The sequence below is a fragment of the Pleurodeles waltl genome, chromosome 3_1, assembly GCF_031143425.1.
Source record: "Pleurodeles waltl isolate 20211129_DDA chromosome 3_1, aPleWal1.hap1.20221129, whole genome shotgun sequence".
Taxonomy (NCBI): Eukaryota; Metazoa; Chordata; class Amphibia; order Caudata; family Salamandridae; genus Pleurodeles; species Pleurodeles waltl.
The window spans coordinates 522,334,855-522,359,941 of record NC_090440.1 but is presented as its reverse complement, the minus strand read 5'-3'; the positions used below and the strand labels follow the sequence as shown (position 1 = coordinate 522,359,941).

General features: G+C 40.9%; 1 protein-coding gene across 3 annotated transcripts in view; it reads right to left on the bottom strand.

Moving 5' to 3' along the window:
* Positions 1-25,087, bottom strand: part of LRRK1 (leucine rich repeat kinase 1) — a 654,776-nt gene that overhangs the window by 228,656 nt on the left and 401,033 nt on the right. For all 3 annotated transcript variants that reach the window (XM_069222803.1, XM_069222801.1, XM_069222802.1), the window contains exons 12-15: positions 24,885-24,961; positions 19,266-19,395; positions 14,118-14,230; positions 12,368-12,582 (exon numbers count right to left, since the gene is read on the bottom strand). In XM_069222803.1, coding sequence (XP_069078904.1) covers positions 12,368-12,582; positions 14,118-14,230; positions 19,266-19,395; positions 24,885-24,961 — 535 coding nt within the window. The remainder of the gene's footprint in view (positions 1-12,367; positions 12,583-14,117; positions 14,231-19,265; positions 19,396-24,884; positions 24,962-25,087) is intronic.

Genomic DNA, 25,087 nt, shown 5'->3' with positions numbered 1-25,087 from the left:
ACGGGCAGTGCAGGGGCCACCCTGTGGTCCCCTGCACCTGTTGTTTGCCAGCCTTTTCATGGCAATAGGCTTGCGGAGAACAAGGTCGTAATCTGCAAGGCAGCGCTGCATGCAGTGCTGCCCTCACGGATTACGGTCTTCACCAGGCTGCCGAGATCATGGATCCTTGAGGTGCTGGCGAAACCCTGCCGGTCTGACCACCAGGGTTTTAATGTGCCGGCCCTGACTGCCACTGTGAGTTTGGGGGTCTGAAGACCGCCACACTCGTAATGAGGCCCTAAGTGTTTCTTTTGAGAGAAGGGAGGAATTTTCATAGTAATGTGAGCTATACGCCAAAACCCTTGGGAACAATATAGAGCCCAGAGTCAAACATCATAGCACTCAGCTAAAACCATCAAATGTAATTGTTGTCAAGGGTGCACCATGCTTATGGGATTCATCACATGTTGCATGACTAGTCACAAGTAGTAAAACAAGTGAAGGTACATTATTCCTCCCCTTCCACACTCCTGTCCCATTTGGAGTTCCCACAAAAATCAATAATTGCCTCAGGCATCTGAAATTATGCAGAAAATGCTATGCAGACTTTATGAAGGACTCTGCATGGGTCAGGAAGCCTGTGAGCTTCAAGTAAAACTAGAGCTGTATGACTGACTCATCAACGATTTAACACTGGTGGAACTACATTATTTGTACAGCATGCTGGATATTATCAGATATTTAAAAAAAACGAGTGTTTGAAAATATTGCAATAGTCCGTATCAGAAGAAATAACCACCAAGATTATACATTTCTTGTAGAAATCTTCATACCACTACTATTAGGATGAAGTATAGTTAGGCTAGTGGCTGTTTTAAAGTGATGTCCAGGCTTGTCACAACTATTTAAACTGTGGTAACAGAATCGCAATCTACCAACAGCTGCGAGGGCACAAATCGTACCATTGTGGTGGCTCAAAAACTCATTCATTACGGTTCAATCTTATCCATTTAAATCCCAGAATATTTGTTCTAAAACAATATTTTACTCTGAGATAAAGTATATCATGTCACGAATGCAATATATATTTACATCCTACATGTTCTCCTGACTTTCTGTATTAGTGAAAACTACAGATATGTACATAAAAATGAGTGGCAGCACAGCAAAATTAAAATATTGCTTAAAGTTGGCATTGTTTGAGATAGCACACAATCATTACATTGCTGTAAAAATACTTAAATCGAAAATATCAAGAACATAAAAATTGAAATTTTAAATTCTGGTCTGTGGTAAAAGTAATAAGTGGCAGATTTACTGCTTATCTAAAACATAAAGTGAGTCCAGAAAACATAGCAGTGAAGAAGCAAAAAACAGCAACGTGGGAATCAATTAAAAAGGTGAAACGGCCAGGAAAAGAAAAATTGGAGGACGAAAGCAGGAAAAGTGGAACAGGTAAAGGAATCTGTCCCACCGATGATTTTACAATGAAGAAAAGAGTGAAAATACAAATCTCCATCTCCCAGCCACAATTTTTTTTTTTTTTTTTTTTTTTTTTTTTTTTTAGGTATGATGAACTAAATGTTAAGGACACTTATGATAGTTTAAATGAAGAGAACGCAATTCAAATCAGCACACTAATGGAAGTCTACAAAGAATCCCAAGCAATCATGCCGGAGCACTAACTGACCAAGGTCCCCCTCAAGGCAGTAAATATTTGAACTCACTGTAAATAATAACATTATTCAACTTGAAGGTTTATAACTCCCTTTATACAGTGCTTAATTTGTAAATAAAATCGTGCTGGTGCCCAAAGCTCCCCTCTGAAACACATGGTTGCTGCAATTAAATGTGCGAGCACAGAATACTGAGGCAGCGTAATCCTGAAGCCATCTCGGGCCTATTTATTTCATTTACAGCCACTCCCTGCCCCTTCAGCTCACTCTTGCAGCTTTCTGCTTTGTCACTTTGTGACGCTTTTTCGTTTCTCTCTCTTCCCATTCTTTCCCATATGTGTTTTTTGCTCTCAGTAAGTGCTTGAGGCAGAAAATAAGTGCCGTCCCCCAAAAATAAGTGCTGGTGCCTCGCACCAAAAACCACGACTGAAATTAAGCACAGCCTTCATATTAGGTTAAAACTTCTTCCTGTGTAATGTTACTTGTATATTATTACCCCGGTATGTTGTACTAGTCTCGCAGCAATATTCGTGCACTGTAAACTTTGTGAACGAATTAAAAATGCAGTCTGTGGAAAATCTGGTGGCATGGCATGTTCACATCGTTAAAATCTATTTTTAGGTTTCAACTATATCAAACCTGCCTGCAAACGAGCGAGAACTGAATGAATGGCCGACCCTCAAAGACGAACACAGCAAGGACTGTATGAAACATCTCCTTCCTGTGATGTTCGGTTGTCTAAAAAACAGAAACCTATAGATCACCTTGATGGACAGCCCTAAACCATTTTCATTCTGAATTCAATTAACTGGCCATCTGAATATTTGTACTCTGCTGTTCAATCATATTTTTAACTCCTTCAAAAGAGATTAACACATACTTTATGAAACTATGACTTGAGAGTGGTGCTTCTGTCAAGCACACTTTTATGGTTATATAATTGAAAAGGCTTTTTTTTTTACTTATGTTAATATTCATTAATCCCACTTTAAAGATTTAAAGACTGTAGCTGAATGCACGAATGTTAGGTTGCTGTTCGACCAAATCTCTTTTACACATTCCATTGGTTTGACTTTCATTAGAACTCTGGATTCTTTTTAAAGGCCTTTGAATAACATCTAATTTATGGCACTTCTTGCCTTTAAGATTTTACGTGCAGGGAACGGCCTCTTCAACATGACTGGCTCCTTTGTATTAAACAAACAGCACAGCTGTAACTTAAATCCTCAAGTTTGCCAAGTTAGCAATTGACATTCCGCGCCCTGTTTGATCCTGCTAGTTACATCTGTGTATGGTACAGTGGAATTGCAAATGGGTTAATACATTTGTTATGATGTATTTAATTGCTCTTACTATCATTTGAATAACTGTGAAATTCTAGTTAATACAAACAGAATAGTAGAAGCTCCACAGAGGGATGCAATCATCCAGTCTTGTTGCCACTTTGATGGCTCAAGTTCTCTGACCATCACATATCCCTGTGAGACTGTCAGTACATTGGAATTTCTGCACTCTCATCTTTCAAAAGTGCCTATCACAGAGAACTTGGGAAAAAAGGCATCAGGTTTGAAGTCAGAAGAACATGCATAATATATTCACCTGAATATCCAAGGAATGTAGTTAGGTCTCAAAGTACATTTGTCCTTAAATCAGAGCGGGAGAAACAAAAACTAACAAAGCAAAACTCTGTAACTGGATAAGCACACTTTAAATCCTTCCAACAAACTTAATTTAGACCGCACATTTTACACAAACAGAATTCTACCTCCTCTAATTTATATTAAAAGTGCTCCAGATGAAAATAAATATGAGTTAGGGTCATGGCTACAGCGAGGACCCATGCAGATGGGTCCACGCCGAGCATTTCCTGCTAGACCGTTTCCACAGCCCGATATCGGATTGAATTGAATCATGAATATAGGGAGCATTGGCGTACCCAATGGTGTCTTCCAAACCAACATACTATAGCCCTAGTGATGTAGATTTTGGAATAGCCGAGCTCCCTCCCCTGCCTTTGTGACTCAAAAAACAAGATGGCCGCCTTTACACAGAGAAGAGTGAAAATCAGCAAGTGCGACCATGGAGACTATGGCTGCGATGGGCCTGTGGCGATAGAGACTGGAGGACTTGCCTCATGGGTGTCACCAGAGAAAGGCATATCTTGTCCAGAGAGGGGCCACTGAGCACAGGACACCAACAATTAAATCGCATCAATATCTCCCCTTACTGGTTTGGCAGTGGGTTGTGGACCCTCTAACAAGCCCAGAGTGACTCCAGGCTAGATGTGACAATATAGTAATGCTAGGCTGGTGTTTAGATTTTAATTAAGGTTTAACACCTTAAGAAAGGTGGCATATTCGAGGCTTGTGGGGGATCTAATGCACTCATAAGATGGTGGTTCCATCACTGGAGGACCTGAGTAGTAAACATAATTGGAAGTGCAAGCTGGTGAGTCTGTAATGGCATCTCAAAGCACATCACAGGCAGTGTTCTTGTGGTGCCTCTTGGGATATGAATTGGCCAGTTCAGTGCTGAAAACAGACCCACAAATAACTTATGATCTAGAAGTCTCCTACCCCCCCTTAAGACAATGAGTTTCTTGGTGGTGTCCTGACATCTATGGATTGGAGAGCCCTGCATAAACCTTAATGCGAAGGCCTGCAAGACGACCCCAAAAGGGCACATTTTCAAAGACCGTCTCAGAGCCCAGGAACCTGACCCTAAAATGCTAAACACTACAGACCAAACAGAAGTCATGGATCAGGATAATCATCCTCCACGAAATAACAGTGAAATGAGATCTCAGGAAACTAGGGGTTATATTCCCTATACGATGGCCAAATTCAAGAAAGAGTTGGTCTAGCTGCAACAGGACTTTGTTAAGTTACTATCAAAGTTGGACGATTCAGTACAGAAAATGTAACGTAGAATGGACTAACTGAGGTAGTGACACAGGAAGCAGCACATGAAAGAGATGAGCTGACCGTAAGAGTAGAGAAACTATAGAAACGATGTCCATGGCTGGCAGACAAATCCCGCATGAACAATGTATGAATTGGAGGCATACCTGGAAACGGTAACTGAATAAGACTTACATGAATATGTTCAGGATTTGTTTAAATTTCCTGTTACTGTGCCCTGACGACCTCTCAATGGAGCTAGAACATACGCACAGAGAATTTTCCACTTATCAGACTCAGAACAACCTAATTCCAGATGTCCTACCTAGAATTCATTATTTCAGACAAAAGAAAAAAATAATGAGGATGGCTAAACGGATGGACGGATCCCGTAATATTTAGTGGATCTACTTTAATACTTTTCAAAGATGTTTTTCCCACTTTCACTAAAAGAAATTTTTTGAAATAGCAACAGGGTACTCAAGAGATCTCTATTGATGGGGTTTTGCGGTCATTCTTTTCTTCACATTCAAATATAAACAACTCAATCTCCTCAAGGCAAGAGACAATCTTTTTGTTTCAACTATGAGGGGAGCAAGATAATATGGAAACATTCCCAGATGCATAGTACCAATGGAAATCATAAAAAGCAAGAGGTGGGATGCTGGCAGGAAGCAATGTGGGGATTCACCGATAGCCAATGACGATACAGAACAGAGAGAAGCAATACAATGATAAAGGATGGTGCTGATCATCACTACTTGAATTGCTTACCAGTGGAGATGCCATTTTGAATGCCTCGGCTTGGACTTTAACAACTGAGACCTTTCACTCATTTGAATGTGTCCTTGGAAAGTTGGATGTGGGGAACTTGTAATGACTCCTTGCTGAGATGGCTGTTGCTCTGATGTGCTCTCATATCCCATTAATCCTTTGAACACGAGTTACAGATTTGGGAGCTCCTTGATATCTTTTTCTTTCTTTGTCTGAAACTTTGGGCCGTGGAGGAGACTGCATCTCCCGGTGGCCAAGAGCTGGCCTGACAGAATTTGGCAGGTGAAAGAAGTACGGGATGAGGGGCTTCGCACACATCCCTACATCCACATAATGTAGCCAAGTTAGATCAGGTTGAAACAGGGGTTAGGAATGGTTCCCTCCTGGTTTACATTTCACTGATTTATGATGTTAATGTTTGTTTGTATGTTATTATGGCCAGAGAAGGGTCAATGCTAGTGTAGGTAGGCATGAGCTGGGTGTCTCTCCAAGCCAGAAGGTAGAGAGAGGGGTTCAGGATGGTATATGCAATGTAGGTAAACTATCTAGGGATACAGAAGATAATAACATTTGATGGACCAATAGTACAGATTTCTATCTTTTAAAAACGCTATGATACAAGATAAGGGACACGTTTTGAATATTCTGACTTTGAATGTACAGGGACTCAAGTCCCCAATTAAGCACAAATCCCTTCTTAATTGGCTTCGTACAAGAGAGGCTTATTTGGAGTTGTTATAAGAGACTCATCTCTAATGAGATGATGTTAAAAGGTGTAAGTTGGGATATTATCCACATATGTTCCTCTAAAATGCACTTACTAAAACAAAGATTACTGCTATTCTGAGTGGACGCAACTCTCCCATTCAGATGGCCCCAACATATTAAGATAAAAAAGGGAGGATGGTGCTTATACGTGGTACAGTCTAGGATATGATTCTTACAATAGTGTTAGTTAGTGGTCCAAAAAGAAGGTAAATTAATGTTTATTCTGGACTCTTCTCACATATAGCCCATAGATCCTTCGATACTTTGATGGTCGACGGAAACTTTAATGTTGCCCTTGAACCGAGCATTGATCAATCACACTACTCATGGCAGGCAATGAGCCCCACTTGCTTCTTGATCCCAGGTGTACTGACACGGAACATATCGATGTTTAGAACACACAAAACAAGGGGAAAAGGAATTACACTTTTTATTCTAATGTACATAGATTCTACTCAATTATACTTTCACCTCCCCTTCCATATACTTTTGGCTTAGATGATTAGATTTTGTCAGACCATGCGCCTGTGATGATAATAATGTGTATCTCTCCCCTGACAATGCCCCACTAAAGGCCCTGGAAAATAAAAGAAATAGCATTTCAAGACCCTGAACTTTGAGAAAAAATATTTTAAAGAAAATGAAACAGAGGGGAGGGGAACGCTTGAGCAACCCATTTGGGATACGGTCAAGAAAGTGGTGAGAGGGGTACTAACTAAGAATACTTTAACATTTCTCTGATTGGCTAAATTAAAAAAACCAAATCTTGAAGCAGAGGTCACCTGTCTGGAATCAGAATTTTAAACTTAAAAACACAAAAAATCACAAGCACTGCCAAGGGCAGGGGTGAGTAGCACTAATGAAGCAGCCCACAGGCTGTTCGAACATGGCTACTGTACTGTGAGAATGGAGAAAAAGCAGACCTATTGTTGGCCTACAAAATATGAGCACATGGAATGAGGAAATATACAACGTCACTAAAGGGTACAGCGGGTCAATTGCACATGTAGGCATATTAGAGAACTTTTCACAATTTTACAGTAGCCTTTACAGGAAAGAACAAACAGATACACATATCTGTTTATCCAGTTGATGTGGAGTTTCTGGGATTCGGCACAGATATAAGGAAGGAGCCTTAACAACCAGTCACTTTTGAGAAGATAAAACAAGCCATCAAACCCTTCCCAGTTCCGAGTCCCTAGGCCCAGATGGGTTTTTAAACTCCATTTATAAGGCATTTGTGGCTCTCCTCGCACATTTTTTGACTAAGATCTATAATTTATTTATTGACCCTCACACAGTCACATCAACGATGATGGAATCCCTCCTCACGGGGATAGTAATACCAGGCAAAGGCCCAAAATCCTATTGATTTTATTGACTAACTGCCCTTTTGAACACTGACATCAAGACAGCTCATTACCATAATTTTTGCCATAAAGCCAAAATATTTGTGCCCAATATTGGTGTCTCCTTTCCAGTCTGGTTGTATTAGGGACAGGTATACTGGGATTGTATCAGAATAGCCCCTGATATTATAAATAGATCAAAAGTCAACAATAGCCAGGTGCTACGTCTTTCACTGGATGAGGAGGAGGCACTTGACAGAGTCGATTGGTCATGTCTGCAAAAACTTCATAGAGAAGACTACCAGGACCCTGAATCAGACTCCCAATATTGGCCAATTTTATAGGACATTCCACCAGGCTGTGAGTGATAATCTTATGTCTCGAACCCAATATTTTTGACTAGAGGTACTTGAGAAGAGTGCCCCCTTTCATAGTCTGTTTCTCCACTGATGATGAGGCCAATGTACCAACTTATAATGGCAAAGTCAAAAATAACTGATGTGTAGACAAGAATGGGCCTGTAGTATGTGGAACTTTTTCCAGATTAGATTCTAAGCTTTTTAACAAAACCCTCCCTTTCTCTACCAGAGATAATTTTGGAATGGGAATGCTTACACAGGAGGCTTGATTCACAGTTAACCACAAACAAATTAAGGAGATGGGTGTGGGAGCTGAGAAAGAGGAGAGTGAGCCAATAGCATTGTACTATCAGTTTGCACTAGCCCCAGTGAGAATTGACTAGTGTGGTATAGCCAAACCTACCAGTATGAGTGACATATACCACAGTAATGTACCCCTGCTGCTACCCCAGCTGCTTGATATATTGTTTAAGGGCCGTTGTCAGTGGGGATAGGCTTGAAGTTTTGTGAGTTGGAAAAATAAATTAACTTCATGCCACAGTTCCCCTACCTCTTTGGGTCATTGTTTGTGGTGATCCAGCCTGATATTCTGAGGTCTATATATAAAACAGTGTGGGGCTTTATATGGAACAACAACCCACTGTCTATTACTGAATCACTACTGAAACAAGGCCCTGTGGACGGAGACATAGGTGTCTCCGACATTGGTAGATACATAATGACAGCCCAATTGACACCGGCGCTGTTGTGGTCCTTTCCAGATTGTGATAAGCAACTGTGCTGAATGGAGCGGGAGGTGACAAAAGCACCGAGCATCATTTGTTGTGGATCCCCCACCCAAGGCCCTTAGATCCTGGCGACCCCTGATGTAAACTACATAGGCAACTCTTGTGTACTGGAACAATACTGTTCAGACAAGAAGGATAATGGCTTACCCATCCCTGACGCTTTTGGTGTGAAACTTAGATTTTCCACCAGGTATAATTGATAGAGCTTACCTGCTATGGGATTTGGGAGTGAATCACTATACTTGGTTCAGTTATATTAGAACTGTGCCCCATACAGTAGAGACAACTAGATCAATAATTTTCGGCTGGGACTTAAGGATATTTACATCCTCACCTCACTACTATACTGGGCTAGACAACTCATGACTAAGGTGAATGGAGGCAGGGACCCAACGAGGGTCTAAGTCATCTTTGTTGATAACGATACTAACTGAGTGCTGCCCTGACTCCACAGAGCATTAGGCAAACATATTCCACTGTCAAACTTAAACTGCACTAGACACTGGATACGGGATCCTGATCTAGAACTGACCAAGACGGATTGGATTTTAATATGCAGAAAGCAGCAAAATCCACAATCTGCCTCCAATATAAACTCAATGCATAGAGGATGATGCAAAAATAGTATCTAGCCCCAGTCCAAATGAAGGCTATGCCATAGTGGTCCTGACACCTGTTGGAGGGGGTATGAGTTTAGAGGGACATTAATTCATATGTTGTAGTAATGCCCGCAGATACAATACTTTTGGAAACTTGTCCAGGATATCACTGAACTGCCAATGACACCCCAGACCATGCTATTGGGCCTAGTGGAGGTGGAGGGAATATACCATCTTTTCCTTGGCTACCTGAAAATTACTGACCCGAATTATTGTTTGCAGCTAGACTGAAGGCAGCACATAGATGGAGAGGCCCTGACTTGCTGACAATGACGCTATAGTGTATTAAGGAGTGGAATGTCAATGAAATGAATGACTCATTGCAGTTCTTAGAGACAAACTGTCTCAATTTGAAAACATATGGGCCCTCCTAAAACAGGTTGCTAAAAGGGACATGACAGCACCTAGATCCCAAGACCTTGTACGATTGCCAGAAGATCACATACCACATGACGTCTGATCTGATTGAACTCGGGTACCATAGGCAGGGATATAACAAATCCCAATTGCAGAAGAGGGCCCCATGATGAGACCTGCAACCACCTTGTTATTTAACACAAATGCTTCTATTACAAAGTACATGTACACTGAGTGTATATAATTTCCTCTGTGTCTCTTTTATTCAAGGAATGTTAAGTTTAACAATCATTTTTTTCCTGGCCATGGAAAACTTTAAATAAACTTGCTAAAATGTGGATCTTTATTTTATTATTTTTCTTTATTTGGGCATTTATTTCATATATCTTATTGACAGGTCTCATGAATGCTTAGGATTTAGCAAACAACTGTTTGCAATCAGAGCTACAACTGGATGAGCCCAGGCCTTTCAATATACTCTTAACTGGGTGTCCAGTTCACCAGAGCAATAATATTGAAAAAAGTAGACTGTTCAAGGCAGATGGCATGCCTATATAGACACAATGGAATAGGAATCTGGGTCTAGTCTATTGCTTTTTCATAACTCAAGCAACCATTGAGAGTTATGACTGGAAACATTCATATTGTGCCGCAAAGGTGAAATTTAGATACCTTCTTTTCTCCTCATGGCACACATAAACAGAAGCATTTGCTAAAATTAATTTCATTGATAAAAAAAAAGAAAAATACAACAATCACAAGACAAACAGATATTGCAGAAGGCAGTGGCATGAACTATGCTAACTAGCAGTCAGGCGGGGTTATTGCTATGAACAGCTGAGCAGTTTCCAGGAAAGCAACATCTTTGAGATCTGGGAGGGGAGTACAGACACCTCACTCCCCCAGCTCTCTCGGCTAATTTTCATAAATCAGCTTTAAAAAAGTGGGAGGGTTCATAAAAAAATCAGCAACTTTATGTTAATAGGTTTCCATCTATGTTTGGTTGTAGGTTTGCGATGTTCTGGAATTCTCAAAGGTTTACAGGAACACACCAAGGAGGCTTTGACAATCTCAACTTCCCAGGGCTAGTCCTGGGACTGTATTACGAATAGTCTGCGCTGTCGTTGTTTGCCCCACAGGACACCTTCAAATTGCTGCACTGGGCGCAAAGAGGGACAGTGCACCTTATTACTGATGATGCACTGCCACCATGGTAGACACAAGCTTGTGACTGCCCTGGGAGTAGTGCATTAGGGAAAAGCAGAGTGTCTGCTTCAAGCAGCCGCACTGACTTACTTTGCGGGCAACACCTGCCTGCACTTTAAAGAGGGGATAGAGATCTGCCTTGCTGGTCGATGGGGGTTTATCTGGGAGGGATCCATGAGATCCCCAATCACCAGTGCAAAGGGCTGCCCTCAGGGGGCACACTGACTGTGTGCCACCTTTCTTTGGCGCAGTCAGTGTGCGTCCTGTCACTTATAACAACATTACACGTGTAGAAAGGCAAAGCATCTTTCTCCATTGCATGGAGGCCCATCCCCATGCAAATGAGTGAAGACCCTCTTAAAATAGCACCTGCGCTGTCAGTGTGCGGGTGCTTTCTCTATTACGCACAAGTGTATGCTATTCCCTCTGTTATGCCAAGTGCCAGGGCACTTTAAGGAATAGAGGGCCATATGTACGAACACTTTTTCTCATAGACACAGAATGGGTAAAAACCTTTGCTACATCTGACCCATAGTCCCTGTAAGTCTTTTTTAGAATCTTAATTCACACAAAGGTCGAAGTTTTTCCTCATGTAACTGCATATGGTGTATCATTATGCATGTGAAAATATTTCACTTGAAGTCAATTATACTTTGTAACTTTTAAGTTTCCTTTTTCTCTAGGAGAAAATATTTTCCCCGCGGAGAAACAAATATCCCTTAGACCCTCTCCGGTTTTCAGAGCGTTCTCTTCACACTGCTACCTGCGAAACAAAATGACTTCTGACCTTGCCACTAGTAAACCTCCAAGCATTGTGAGGGTGGGACTGGGATGATATGGGATGATAAAACCTCCCAAAATGTAACACAAACTTGGGAGTTTTTCATTGTGCACAAACATTCCAGAGCAGCCAATCCCTGAAATGCGCACTCTATGTCCTTGGGAGCAGATTTACTTCTGCGTAATGTTAGACCACACTAGGATAATACTATGTATGAGTACATAGATTTAGGAGAGTAAATTCACGGGTTGTGAATGCAAAAGCGTACCTGCATTTCTAAATCATATAAGTTAAACAAGTAAAGTGAAGTTATACATGAAAATTATGTCTCTTTGTAGGAGGTTCAATATATTTAAGTAATTTTCACTGAGCTGTAACTTTTATACTTATATTTTAAATCCGTTAATTGAATAGCTTGATAAAATGCAACATTGACCATTTTATCCTTTCTTTTATAGTTCATCTGAGCTATAGATAGCATTTACAGCACTTATAAAATATTGATTATAAGTTGTGGCAGCATCTCTCAATCCTCCTGGCTCCTGGGTTTTCCCGTCTTTTACAAACATGTGCACGCGTGGCTAAGTTCAAAATGAAGCTCTGTATCTATGAAATGTGTTCGTTATTATGGCGCTTGCTGTGTTTCTGTGGTAAATCTCTTGTCCGTTTGACAGTTTTAAATTGCGGTGCATCAACCGTCAATTGAAAATTGATTAAAGATTAGAACTGCTCAATATTTTGAGGACAATTCTGTGGTGAGCGCTCATTCACCTTTGAGTTGGATCCCGCTGGTCTCTGGAGCTCCCACCTCGTTGTTGTGACGGTGGCGTCAGCACTCATGAGCTGGGCAGGCTTCCCGGTTTGCAGAACCTCCAAAATGGTTGACTTTCCTTGCCGTGGGGGTCCCACAACGATCATCTTCATCAGTTTACATTTTTCGGCTTTTCTGAGCTGAGCTCGTAAATAAGACAGCACAGCCCTTGGCCCTAGGCAAGCAATAAAACAGTGAGAAAATTAGAAGCACTCATTTTATACAACATTCTTACGTTCACATCTTGGAGGTTTAGGCAGCAAGGTCTTTTCAAATGAATGCAAGAATACATCTTATAAACTGAAACAATATCACTTAACAAGAAGCTGGGCACTGCATAAAGGAAGTGGATGACTACTGGGTGGCGATATCTAATCCACCTAATACTTGCAGCGCCTACACTCAATTGCTTGTTTAAATCACCAATTACCAGTGAGTCGAACAATAACTGTGAAACAATGAATATTGCCATCACCATGTAAAAGCCCAAAGTTCTATCTCCGAGGCCTCTGCACAGTGCTTAATTTGTAAATAAAAACATGCTGGTGCACAAAGCCCTCCTCTTAAACAAGTGGCTGCTGCAATTAAATGTGCGAACGTGGAATATTAAGGCAGCGTAATCCTGTAGCCATCTCGGGCCTCTTTAATCCATTTACAGCCACTCCCTGCCCCTTCACCTCACTCCTGCAGCTTTCTCGCATTGTAGCGCTTTTTCGTTTTTCTCTTCCTCCGTCTTTCCTATATGTGTCTTTTGTTCGCAGTAAATGCTTGAGGCAGAAAATTAAGCACCAGTCCTAAAAAATAAATGCAGGTGCTCCGCACCAGAAACAGCAAACACAAATTAAGCACTGCCCCTGCATCTTCAGAATGTATCTTTCCACTGTGACATTAGGAAAGTTTGAAAATGGGATGGAGTCTTTGGCTCACAATACAAAAGGTGCATTTTCTTTACTCTTACTCACAGATCATAACGTTTCTGAACTACTTACATGAGTTTATCAAGCAGAAAAAAAGAAAGGGTGAAAATAGGCTACAAATGAATAACTTCTGTTTGAAGCGCTAAATGCATTTACATGGCACCGTGCAGAGTAATTGTCAGCAGTATGCAATTGTCCCATGTCCCCCTTCCGTCTCTGTCGACGTGCCTTTTGCTTGTATTTCGTAGGTGCCCTTGTGAAAGTCATACTGCTGTAATAAACAGTCCTTTTCTCTGATGCTGTGTACACGCCATGGAGACCAGTTACATTCTTACATGGGTGGAACGGGATAGGTCTGGACATACCAGTGTGAAAACGTTACTTGTCATCACACTCATTCGTCTTAGTCCACAAAACTTCTATATGATCAAAGAGAATCTCTCTGAATACGCAGGAGTGCAGGAAACCAACTTGGGATAGTTCTAGGCCTGTCTCCTTGAAGCAATGCATTTTTAGCGGCATAGATGAATGTTTATGGTCCTCTCACCCTATCCCAGGGGATCAAACACGCTGTAGGTAATTACCAAAAAGGTAATTACTAGGCCAAACCAACACAGACTTTTTTACTTGCTAACAAAATGGGACAAAAGAATGCACTAAAAGGACACTCGAAACACAGTGATCTCTTTAAGGAAGCAACAATACCAGCAATACTGTCTTGCAGAAGTTCAATTTCCAAACGCCAACTGAGCAGGTGCGTCCCATTTCAGAGCCACAGCTGCAAGGGACTTACCGTCCTTCCTGATTTCTCCGGGCAGGTTATTTATATTCAGCTCTTCGATATCCAGTTGCCAGAGGCCAGTCAGCTGGCCAAGCTCCGCAGGAAGTTCTCGGATACCCGGATTACTGGGCAGAGAAAGAAGCGTACATATTAGTGGCATCTGCACTGTGCAATTTCATTCCAGCTCTGCCCTTCTCAGCTGGGTGTTTTCAATGGAACGGAAACCACTTCCAGCTGTAGATGGTCCCTGCTCAGGAGCATCTGGAAATGCATGGCAAGCCTTGCACTTGAGCAGGTTACTTGGAGGCTGTTGTGCGACGTGGCAATGGCTATTATTAACAAATAACGTCTAGGGCCCTGATTACAGTTCGACTGGATAACTCTGACCCTTCTCAAGCCGGGGGTTGCACATAGATTCAGAATTACAAACTGTGCAGTTTAACACAGCCAGAAATTACCAGGAGCGATAATCTCTGCACCCCTGCAGTTTTCTCCTGGTACATTTCGGCAGGTCAAACTTGCCAATATGAACTTGGACAGAGGCCTGGTAAATAGCCTGGCCAATTCATATGCTATGCCCCATTTTGATGGAAAAAACTTGTAAGTATTTTGGGGTAATTATTGTACCCAGTGAAATCCCAACCCCACTGTATCAGATTTCACCGGGTGCAATAACTCTCTCCTTCTCCAGGGCCCTTATAATTAGGGCCAGAAGAAGCCCGAATTGCATCGTGTACGTTTTTCTACGTCAAGGGGCACTATGATGATGTCCACAGATCTTCTTTTCAGGTCTGGAAAATAACTGAGTTTGTAGTGTGCACTGATTTAGGTCTGGCAGAACAAGGCTTTAGTCTTTTATGAGGCTAGGCCTCAGAACCAGCTTCAAATACTGGACATGTTGGTACTTTGACTATTCTAGTTAAGCCCTAAACAATATACATAAGGATATGGCATAGTAGTCCATCACCACACTTGTCAAATGGAGTCAGTGCTACAGCAGTGCAATATTTCTACACCAATTGCAATGGCAATATAACCTCAACAGCTGTACAAAATAGTGTGGCAGCATCACTACTATTAGCAGAAGGTTTCCCTAAGGATATAATGCCAGCCCTGCGACTGTCTGCAGCTCACAAAAACATAACTGTTGAAGTTGTGCTCTCGACCAAGTGTACAGAAACGATAGGACAACAGCAGAACAGCCTGCAAAAGGCATTAGGAACGGTAGCAGTAGCAATGATAACTGTGTTAATTGTACAGAGAAAGTATAACACCATTTCTGCTACCACATTATACAAACACTCAAGGTGTAATACCAACTGCACAAGGTATACACTAATGTGGGGGCACCTGTGGGCTCAGATGTTTGATAGACTGACATAGTTGTTTCTGAATGAAGTCAAGTTTCACCAGGTGTTTGTGTCATGCCAATGTCTGATTAGAGAAAGAATCACATGCAGTGAATGAAGTGGTAATTCAGTCACCCACATGGTCCCCATTTTGAGCTAGAAACATGTAAATGCACAGTTCAAGGTGCAGGCAAAACAGACAGAAATGGTAAATTTAGCCCCAGTACTCCATTGCCTGCTATGTCAAGTCCCTCATAATTGGTATGTAAGTAGTAATGTCACCCTTCGAACAATATTTTTTGGTTGGAGGGAGTATTTTCTCCACATGCATTAGTTTTTGCTTACATTATAACTCGATCACACTACCCCAGCATGTTGCGATAAGAATGATTAGATATCACGGTTGCTTGATTTATTTTATAAGACGCCAAATGGATTGCACTTGTTCAGTGATTCCAAATGTGAAGTGATAAAATATCCTATTGTAATATCACTTTGAGTTACGCTTTGAAGGAATTCGTGGTCATGTATAAAGAGTTAATCACAATTGCATAGGTTACTGTGAGAATGCGGAGTGTATGATATACATGTTAGGTATGCTTTAGCATTTATATTTTAGTTGTGTGTATATATGTGTGTATATATATATGTGTGTATGTGTATATATAAAATGAAGATTCCCAGAAAATATCTCCAGGAGTGAAATTTAAGGACCAGTTTAGCACTTGAGGCAGGACTATTGTCTTTGTTTGAATCTAGGTCAGAGGTTGATTTTGCTGGTTGCCCTGTTCTGCATGCAGATCTCTCCCCTTTCGTTGCTCCAATAAGTTAGGCTCAGGAACTCTTTTCTTAGAATCATGGGGTACAGAAAAGCTAAAGAATGCTGATATGTATCTTTATGTTTATTCTAAAATGTGCCCAGCTCTACCTAACCAGCAAATCCTTATACTTACTCCAGTGGCCTCTATCTCAAGGTTATAAAACTGTTTGGTCTTAAGCCTTCGTCTACCCAGAACTAGGCTGGCTGGTATACAAGGAGAGAACATTTTCAGCCTGAAGACATTTAAACAATGAAAATTACACTGCAGACCCAAACAAATTCGTAGTTTTGTACTTAAAATATATGAATATTTATGATAAAAACACACTAACCAATTATACTTATACATAGTACAACTACAATGTATCACGACAACCAAATGTGAAAAAAGAATGGTTAATACATTACATCATATTCAAATACAGCTGCACACATTGCCCATGATGGATTTGAGCTGCAGAGACTATGTATATTGGTTGTATAAAGAGTATGTTTAGAATTATGATTAAGCCCAATATAAACTCATAAGTAATCTATGGAATGAATGTTTCAAAAATACCTAGTGAGTCTTGTTGAATTTCTGACAGCTACCCGCACTATCAGTAAGTATCACATAATAGGTCAATGTAGTTCCATGAATGTCAGTGATGTTCTACATATGCCCACCACATGGCTTCTAGCATGGTAGTTGTGTTTAACATAGTGGGGCAACATATAATCTGCCATGGCAATGTGTAACTTTCATAGTGTTGTAGTGTGGACACTGGCATCAGGGGAGTATTTGGAACATAATGTAGAAATCTAATCTGAAAGGTGGGAAACTTTATGAATATTAAAATACATTCCCCTAGACACCATGAACAACATGGCACCCTGATCAGCATCCCATCACAACGGGCAATTGCCTCTCACAAAATGCATCATTGACCCTTTCTCCTGTTTAAAAGACTTTATTTAACTAATAATATACAAACACTTGAGCTATAATAATGCATAGCTTATTAACAATATAATAGTATAACAATAAACTATTAAAGACTTTAGGATGTTGATGTGGGAAAAGCAGGGAATTGGGGAAAGTAAGAATTTAAGAGAAATACATTTAATATAAACAATCCTCATTCTATTTCACATAATTCTAAACCGACTGATCTACTTACTTCTACTCCTAAAGCTTCTACTATATTCAGAGTTATTTTATTCAAATTCATCTTGAGACAAACCCAAAGCTGAAATCATAATGGGAAAAGGATCTCAGAGTAAATTGGGACGTTATAAAATTTGGTCTCGTATTCATAAAACTTCTAGAACAGCTAATGTTACTCAAACCCTATTTTTTTTTACTTATCACAGACTTTATTTTACACCTCTCCAATGCTCTAAATTATCATTAACCTTTTTTGAAAAACAGCTATTTTCTGAGAGGCTGCTGTATTGAATGTGCTCTGGCATACCTGAGCAGCACCCCGTTAAGCTGGAAAATTTACCTTCATAGCGTTAGCGACACAAAAGGTTTGAGGGGTGCTTAACCTTCAAAGGAAAAATGAAAGCATCACAGAATCGATGTAGGATCTCATATGTTTAGTGTTTACTGTATTTGATTGCCTTTTTAGATGTCTTACAAAATTGTGTGAACTGTGAGTCAAGTTTCTATACATCTTTGTAGGGTTTTGTGCTATTGAAAAAATAAGCCTGTAAATCTTATTGCTTTCAAGTCAATTAATTTGAAAATACAAGGTACAATAGGCACCGCTAGGACTAATGTTTTATAAATATCTTTGGGGCTTGTTGAGAAATACTTCCAAATTTGCATGAAAAGGGTCAGCCTTACTCTCACTTTGCAATGAAGAGCTGACTTGAAAATCTGTGTCATTCGTGTTTCAGTTCTCAGTTCGGCAAACTCTGTCACTACAAAGACCCAAATTAGGAGATGTGTGGAGCAGGATTTCCATTGTGGAATTCCATTTTACATCATTATCATTTGTCCACTGGGCCTAACCTTGAATTTCTTGTGTGGAGGAACACTAGACCCCATTTTATCGTCTGAAAAATACAGCTGGCAATATCTCTTTGGGAAAGCGCTGCATTGCAGCCTGGACCCATTTTCCATCCTCCACCCCAACCGGCCTGAATGTCAGCCAAGGCACCCTCCCCTAAAAGCACTGGAGACCTTGCAGTCATGTACCAGTGGGTCAGAGCACTCGGTAAGTGTTGGTACTAAATCCCACGGAAATCTGTGCAAAATACCAGCCAGATAAAATGGTTCAGTTCTGTTAGTCCCCATCCCATGAGAAATAATATGTAACTGCAGGAGTTCCTTGAGAAGATTCTGGTCAGTAACAGTAACTCCGGCTGCCCAAAATCTTCACATAGAATTCCACAGTACTTATAATTGGAGCATAAGTAGGTATAAGAACTTCTATGAGATGTTTTTAAGGGTTCTAAGCAGTGATGTGCTGTTCCAAGTTTTACGCCTACGGTTTTATGCAGGAGTTCAAGACCTTTGGAGTAGTGTTTTTTTATTTCTGATGTTCTAAATTTTGTTGTGTATATTGTTCAATATTTTGCGGTCTTTCACCCGGGTTTAAAACCACTTTTAGAACTGAGTGTAAGAAAAAAGGTTTTTAGTCTACTGTCTAAAAAATTAATTAGGTGCCTACTAGTAATTTGTTTGCAGTGCAGTTAGCAAGTCTTTTAAACGCAAACCTATAGCCCTGCAAATACTGCATACAATGGGCCTTTAAATCTAAATTCCAAGACATTATGTAATCCTAATGTATGTATGTTTAATGTGTTTCTTAGATTGAAAATCTTGATAAACTCCAGTTCTTCAAGGCACAATATTTGATTATTGCATCAAATTCGTTTTTTCATATAGACGGGAGACTGAAGAATATACATTTCCAACAAATCTGCAGCTTTGGTATCATTGATATATATTTATTTTTGTGCTGTTGCTTTTCTTCTAAATGAAACAGTTCACATACTCACTTTCCAAGATAAAGTTCTGTTAGATTTTTCATCTGGCAAACAGATGGTGGGACGCACTCCAGCTGGTTGTCATTCAAGCAAAGGACTTCTAAAGAGTCACTCAGGAAAAGGGGCAAATCCAATGCGCACTCTGAAATCACAAGAAATAAACAGTAGCTATGGAAAACAAGAGTCCCTGGTTAAAAATTCAATTTAGGAACTTAAATCGAGAGCTTTAGATGGCAGAGGTTTGGGGAGTCTTAGAATAATCTGTTCTACACGCTAGAAAAACTAAGACTTCAATTCCATCCAAAACTCCCAGTAAACTATTCAAGTCTCTACTGGTTTATAATTTAAACTTCACTTTAACTGCAGAGGATCCAATTTATCCGTGCAGTCTTCCTCCCGCAGTGTTTTTGTTTCTTTTGCTTAAACCACGGCTAAATAGAGCTCATTTATTCAGGTGTCAGCAGAGTGTTGGTGGTCAGGGGAAAGAGCAGCTCTGGAAGATAATTGCCTCCTCACCACAATTAGAGTCTCCAACTGAACCAGAAGTCTTAGACGCAGTAAGAGGAGACCTATAATCCATTGAAGGCCAGCTTTAAGGGACTAAATTTAGATGCAGTCAGCCCTGAGGGACTGTTTTAATTTGCTGGCGCAACTGCAGGTCAATGTACAAGGCTCAGAGATATGAAACCATATCTGCAGAGAGAATATTTGGCTCAAGAAAAACTGGTTGTTTTTGTGTGTTTCAAAGACCGATTAAAATATATCTTTGCCTGTTGCAAAGAGGCATTGTGCTCCAATGTGGTTTATCAGCAAAAAAGGTGTTTGGTTTCTATGAATTATACATATGGGTGGTTTGCAAGGAAGGGTTCTAATACAGATCTTGCTACAGTTCTATTGTTCATCTTTATATTTTGCCTTTTGGGGAAATTCCATTAATCTTTCTTTATTCAGATTCAATCTTATCCCAGGCCCATTAAAAAGCACACGATAACCTACCCCCGAGGCTCGATGACTTCTTGAAAGTACTTTGGTGAACATGAATTAGAAACTTGACCTTCAGAATCCGATAGGAGCAGTGGCACACCTTAACCACTGATCTGAACTTTAGCAGATAAGGTACAAGGGCAAAAGCTGGAAGGTAATTTTTCTAGAAAGTGATTTATTTAGTGATTAGTTTTTGAGCTCCATATCTCACGTTCATAAACCTGAAGGCTAAGATGTAATTGTATTTATATAGTGCTTACTACCGCTGACAGGTGCTGAAGTGCTTTACAGCGAGTAGCACACTACTCAGGAACCCATGTGCAAGTAGAGTGCATAAACTTGGTATTGATTTCATAGATGAAGCCCCTCTTGGTTATCAATCGAGCCAGGAACAACACGGCAACATACCTTAATGAGAGCTTCTTTGGGTTGGAACACTACTTTTCATTACGTTTTATTTACTTACAGTTAGCATACAATTAACATATTCTAAAGCAAACAATCCTTATTAAATAGGGTGTTGTAATATCACTTTGGATCACGATCTTTTGGATTAAAATAGTTGAAATAAGGGGCCTGTAGTGTATTCACCAACAAACATTATTCACAGAATTGTATGTACAGGCTACATAAATAAAAAAAACTAAAGACAAAGAACTATATTATCTATGATTTAAAGCTGTTATGTTTTCTGAAGATGACTTAGATTTTCTGAACTGTTCAAGGTTTAGATGAAGGGCTGCACAGTCTAATAAGTTGTGATCCCAGCCAGAGATAAGTTCTCCTTCTCCCCCTATTATGGCTGCAGGCGTAGAAGCAAACAGGCCCTAAGGAGGTGTACTGACATTGTACCACAAAATGGTGGTGCACTCAGTGCAACCCCTGACGACTGCCCTCTCTAAGGAGTAAAAGGGTCTCTCATGTCCCCCGCAGACCTCACCCCAGTCACTCTCTGCACTTCCCTGTAGGGGGATTTCTGTCCCCTCTTTAAAGTGCAGGAACTGTTGCTACACAGAGCAAGATGGAGCAGCTGCCTCAGTCAGCCGCTTTGTGTTTCTTTGAAGGTGCTGCCCGCAGATCAGTGTGAATCTATGGCTGCCTCGAGGGCAGATCGTTAGTTGTTATAGGGTGCACTATCCCGGTCTGTGCCCGGGGGACCTAGTTTAAGGCGCGCTGTGGTGCAAACAGGAACAATGTGCCCTGTCTATGATACGGGCTCAGATGTGATTTATTGAGCAAGGAGATTTGCACAGTAGCACCTCTCCATAGGTGAGTTTGCATCCCATGCATATGGCAGTGCTGCAATGCTAATGGCCTACTATATCTGGCTCTGCATAGAATACTGAGTTCATTTAAAAGTAATTACCACCCACAATGAATTATTTCTCTCACCGGGTGCCAAACATTTCTGTTGTTTAGAAACAGCCATAGGGTAAAGCATGTATTCTGTATTTGTGTATGATTAATTTAGGATTCCTCTAGCTTCAGTGTCTTCTTTTATGAACTTCAATCTCCTTGAATTATTTTTGGATGGGTAAACAGCACTTCGACACAAGCTTCTTGTGTGTGAGGGAGGCTAAGTGGAATTTTATTGGTTTGCTTTGCATAAAATTATCATTTCTGTAAATAGCCACAAGGCTGCGAGTAAACAGAAAACAGAGTAAAATCATTTCTGAAATTCTATAGAAGCGGGGCATTCGGAATTATTACAGATAACGTGATATTCAACATCTGATGATACAGTTATTTTCTGTATTGGGTTTAGGATAAATGAGCTGCCTATTTAGTAGGGGTCTGGTTATAGTTTTCAAAAGTATTCACTCTACGTCTTCTGTGGATTTTTTAAAGTTTCATTCGAGATTGATGGACATATTTCTCTGCAATAAAGAGGGATAGGACAATATTCTGAGCACAGCCCATGCATTACAATAAAGCATCCATTGGATTATCTGTGACATAGTGTGTTTGGCAGGAACACCAATTAGGCTGCAGCTGGACTGCGGCTAAGGGCGCTTATTTTGCATTGAATCAGGTTCCAGATTTTCATGGGTATATATGTTTGGGCTGCAGTCTGGGTGTCTGTGTATGAGTGCTACAGATAACTTCATATGGGAAAATATTTTAAACAGAAGTTGTAGGAGTATAGTGGTGACATCAATGAGTGTTGATGCTGATCAGACAAAAAAGTTGTTAGGCAGATAACTGGCTGTGGGCCGCTGACTGAACTAGAAGGCTGCAAAGTGCTGTCAAAGCATCTTCGGGAAGCATTCTTGGAGGTAGTTCCGGGCTGGAGTTTAAGTTAGAAACCTACACAGGACTCCTCTCCTATCAGATTGTCTCTTTTATACCAAACTAGTGAATGGAAGACTGTTGAGGTGAGAGACGGACCTGACAATCAACAGGATTACTGTTGAACCACCAGGATTACATGAAAAATATGAATGGAAGTATAATTCCTAAGACTGGCTCAAGTGTCAGCACGTACTCAGTTTGCAACTAAGGAGGGGCCTAGAACCACAAATTAAATCAGAGACCTAAGCACTATAATCGTATAAGAGAAGCAATTTAGGTGGTTAATCTATTAAACATAATGCCGGAAACTCAGCTTTGATCATTATCAATGGCGGCTCACCCACTATGGCGGAGGAGCATCACCTCCGCAGCTGCAAACCTCTTACAATAAAACCATAATAAACCCGGTTTATTGTGGTTTTATTGTAAAAGTGGCAGTACCACGGGGATGACGGAGGAGGAGTGCACAGCACTCCCTCTCAGTGTGCATGTATGTTTGGCTGTCTCAGGCCAGCCAAACACAGATGCGCACAGGGCTCTCTCCAACCCAGCACTCTGTTACCAGGTTGGAGAGAGCAGGCAGAGACTTCCACTCTGCCTCGGAGCACCCAGCCAGGGCCCTCCAGCCGATCCGAATGCTGCTTTCGTTCTGCCAGCAGCATGAAAAGAGCATTCGGATTGGCCGCACGGCAGGCTGGGAGCCTCTCCCTGCTGAGGAGATGGAGGAGTGGCACAGCGCAGCGCGGCAGGTACGTTTATTTTATTTTTTTCTATTTTTAATTTTAATTTTTATATTAACCCCCACACCTCGCACCGCCGTGTCCCTCCTAATCCCTGCAAGCTGAGACTGATCATTACCACAGTTATGTTACGTTGGTGGTGGTTTCAGTTTAAGGACCAGACAGCGTTACACACATGACCTGATAGAGTGGAGAACACTTCTTGAACTAGTAATGTCAGGAGGAATGAAACGGAAGTGCTGGTGGTAACTCTGCTCTGCCACAATGACAGTGCATAGAAAAAACATAAAGCGAGTGGAGGCACCTGCTGTGAGTTACCAACCGCACTTCCACAGTTTGGGGATGCCTTGTGTCATAAGTAGTTGAAAAGCTGATGCTGTTTTTTTTCACCGCCGGAAACAGTGGTAAAAGGTTGCTTGTCGCAGGAACTTTAAAAGCATGGGCTTCACTTAGCTGTAAAAGTATAAGCATTTGTTGACATATCTAAAGTAACCAGCAAAACACAATATATTAATAAAGACAAGAAACAGCAACACTGCTGCACCATACTAGAGCACAACAAAACAGTCAAAACATGAACAGAACACAACATGGCACTGTAATAATACAGTACAAAAGCACTATATAAAAAATAACATAACACATCACCACCACGAGAAGATGCCATCAAAAAAATACGGACAAGACTTCCTGTCATATATTACCATCTCAAGAAATCTGGTTTGATAATTCAGTGGTAACGGGGTTTGCCCCACGCACCGCCTTACTTATCACCATGACAAGTAATAGTACCGTTTGTGAACCCGCCCTATACCTTTTGAAGGTGACTTCTGGCATTTTTAGCAGTCATTCCTAAAACCATACTCCCACCAGCTCCTGAGCTTATCTATAGGAACATCAGGGATTACTCCTGTCCTGCAAGTGATGGGGCAGGACTGTGTAGCTTGCATTGGTACAGCAGGTTTCCGGGTGCAGCATGGCCCAGAGGCCTGAGGGGCTCGTTCAACCCTGATTATTGCTGTATTTCACAGTTCAAACAGCGGCAGGAGGCCCATTTCCTTCCTTGCATTAGGGTCCATGACACACCAGCTACGTCACTGAGTGTCATTTTGGTATTTTGTTAAAAAAGGAAGAGCATTCACCATCTGTTTGCCCACCATGTTCTTCAAAACTTATCATATTTTCACCTCCACAAATGGCTGACACAATCTAATTTTTACGGTGCTCCCAAGATAGAGTAGACTGAAAAAATGCTATTCTCGCACACCTACAAGTTTATGTTGAGTCAGATTCTATTTCCTTGAGTCATTCTTTTTATTAGGTAAGGAAAGGAAACAATTACTTATTTAATGAATGGGCAACTTGCTTTTGCGATGTACTGTTCCAAAACATTCTTTGTGGAGTCCCACCAGTCATTTCTAACAGACCATTATCACCTTCATACAGTAGGCCCAGGATCGGTGTGATTTGTCTGCGAGTGAAGCCGCCCTCGTTGGAGTTCACAGATTCTGGCAGCTTTAAAGAAGCCGCAGTAACAGTAGAGAAATGCTTCCGCGTGCAAAAGGACCTACATTACATCAAAAACACTGAGGAAAACGGCACGCAGCTCTCCTACCTGTCTCAGTCCCGGCTCGAGACCTGCTTTTACTAGAAAAGAACAGAATCCGCTTCGTTTTAGTGCCCTCGTCGTTTCTGCAAAGAGGAGAAAATGACATCTTTAGACAGAACGTGATTTTGCTTACAGGATTAAATGCTAAAGACACAATTGAGCAACATAGGATTTTACAAAACGGGGGATTTCTGTGGATCAGCTTCATG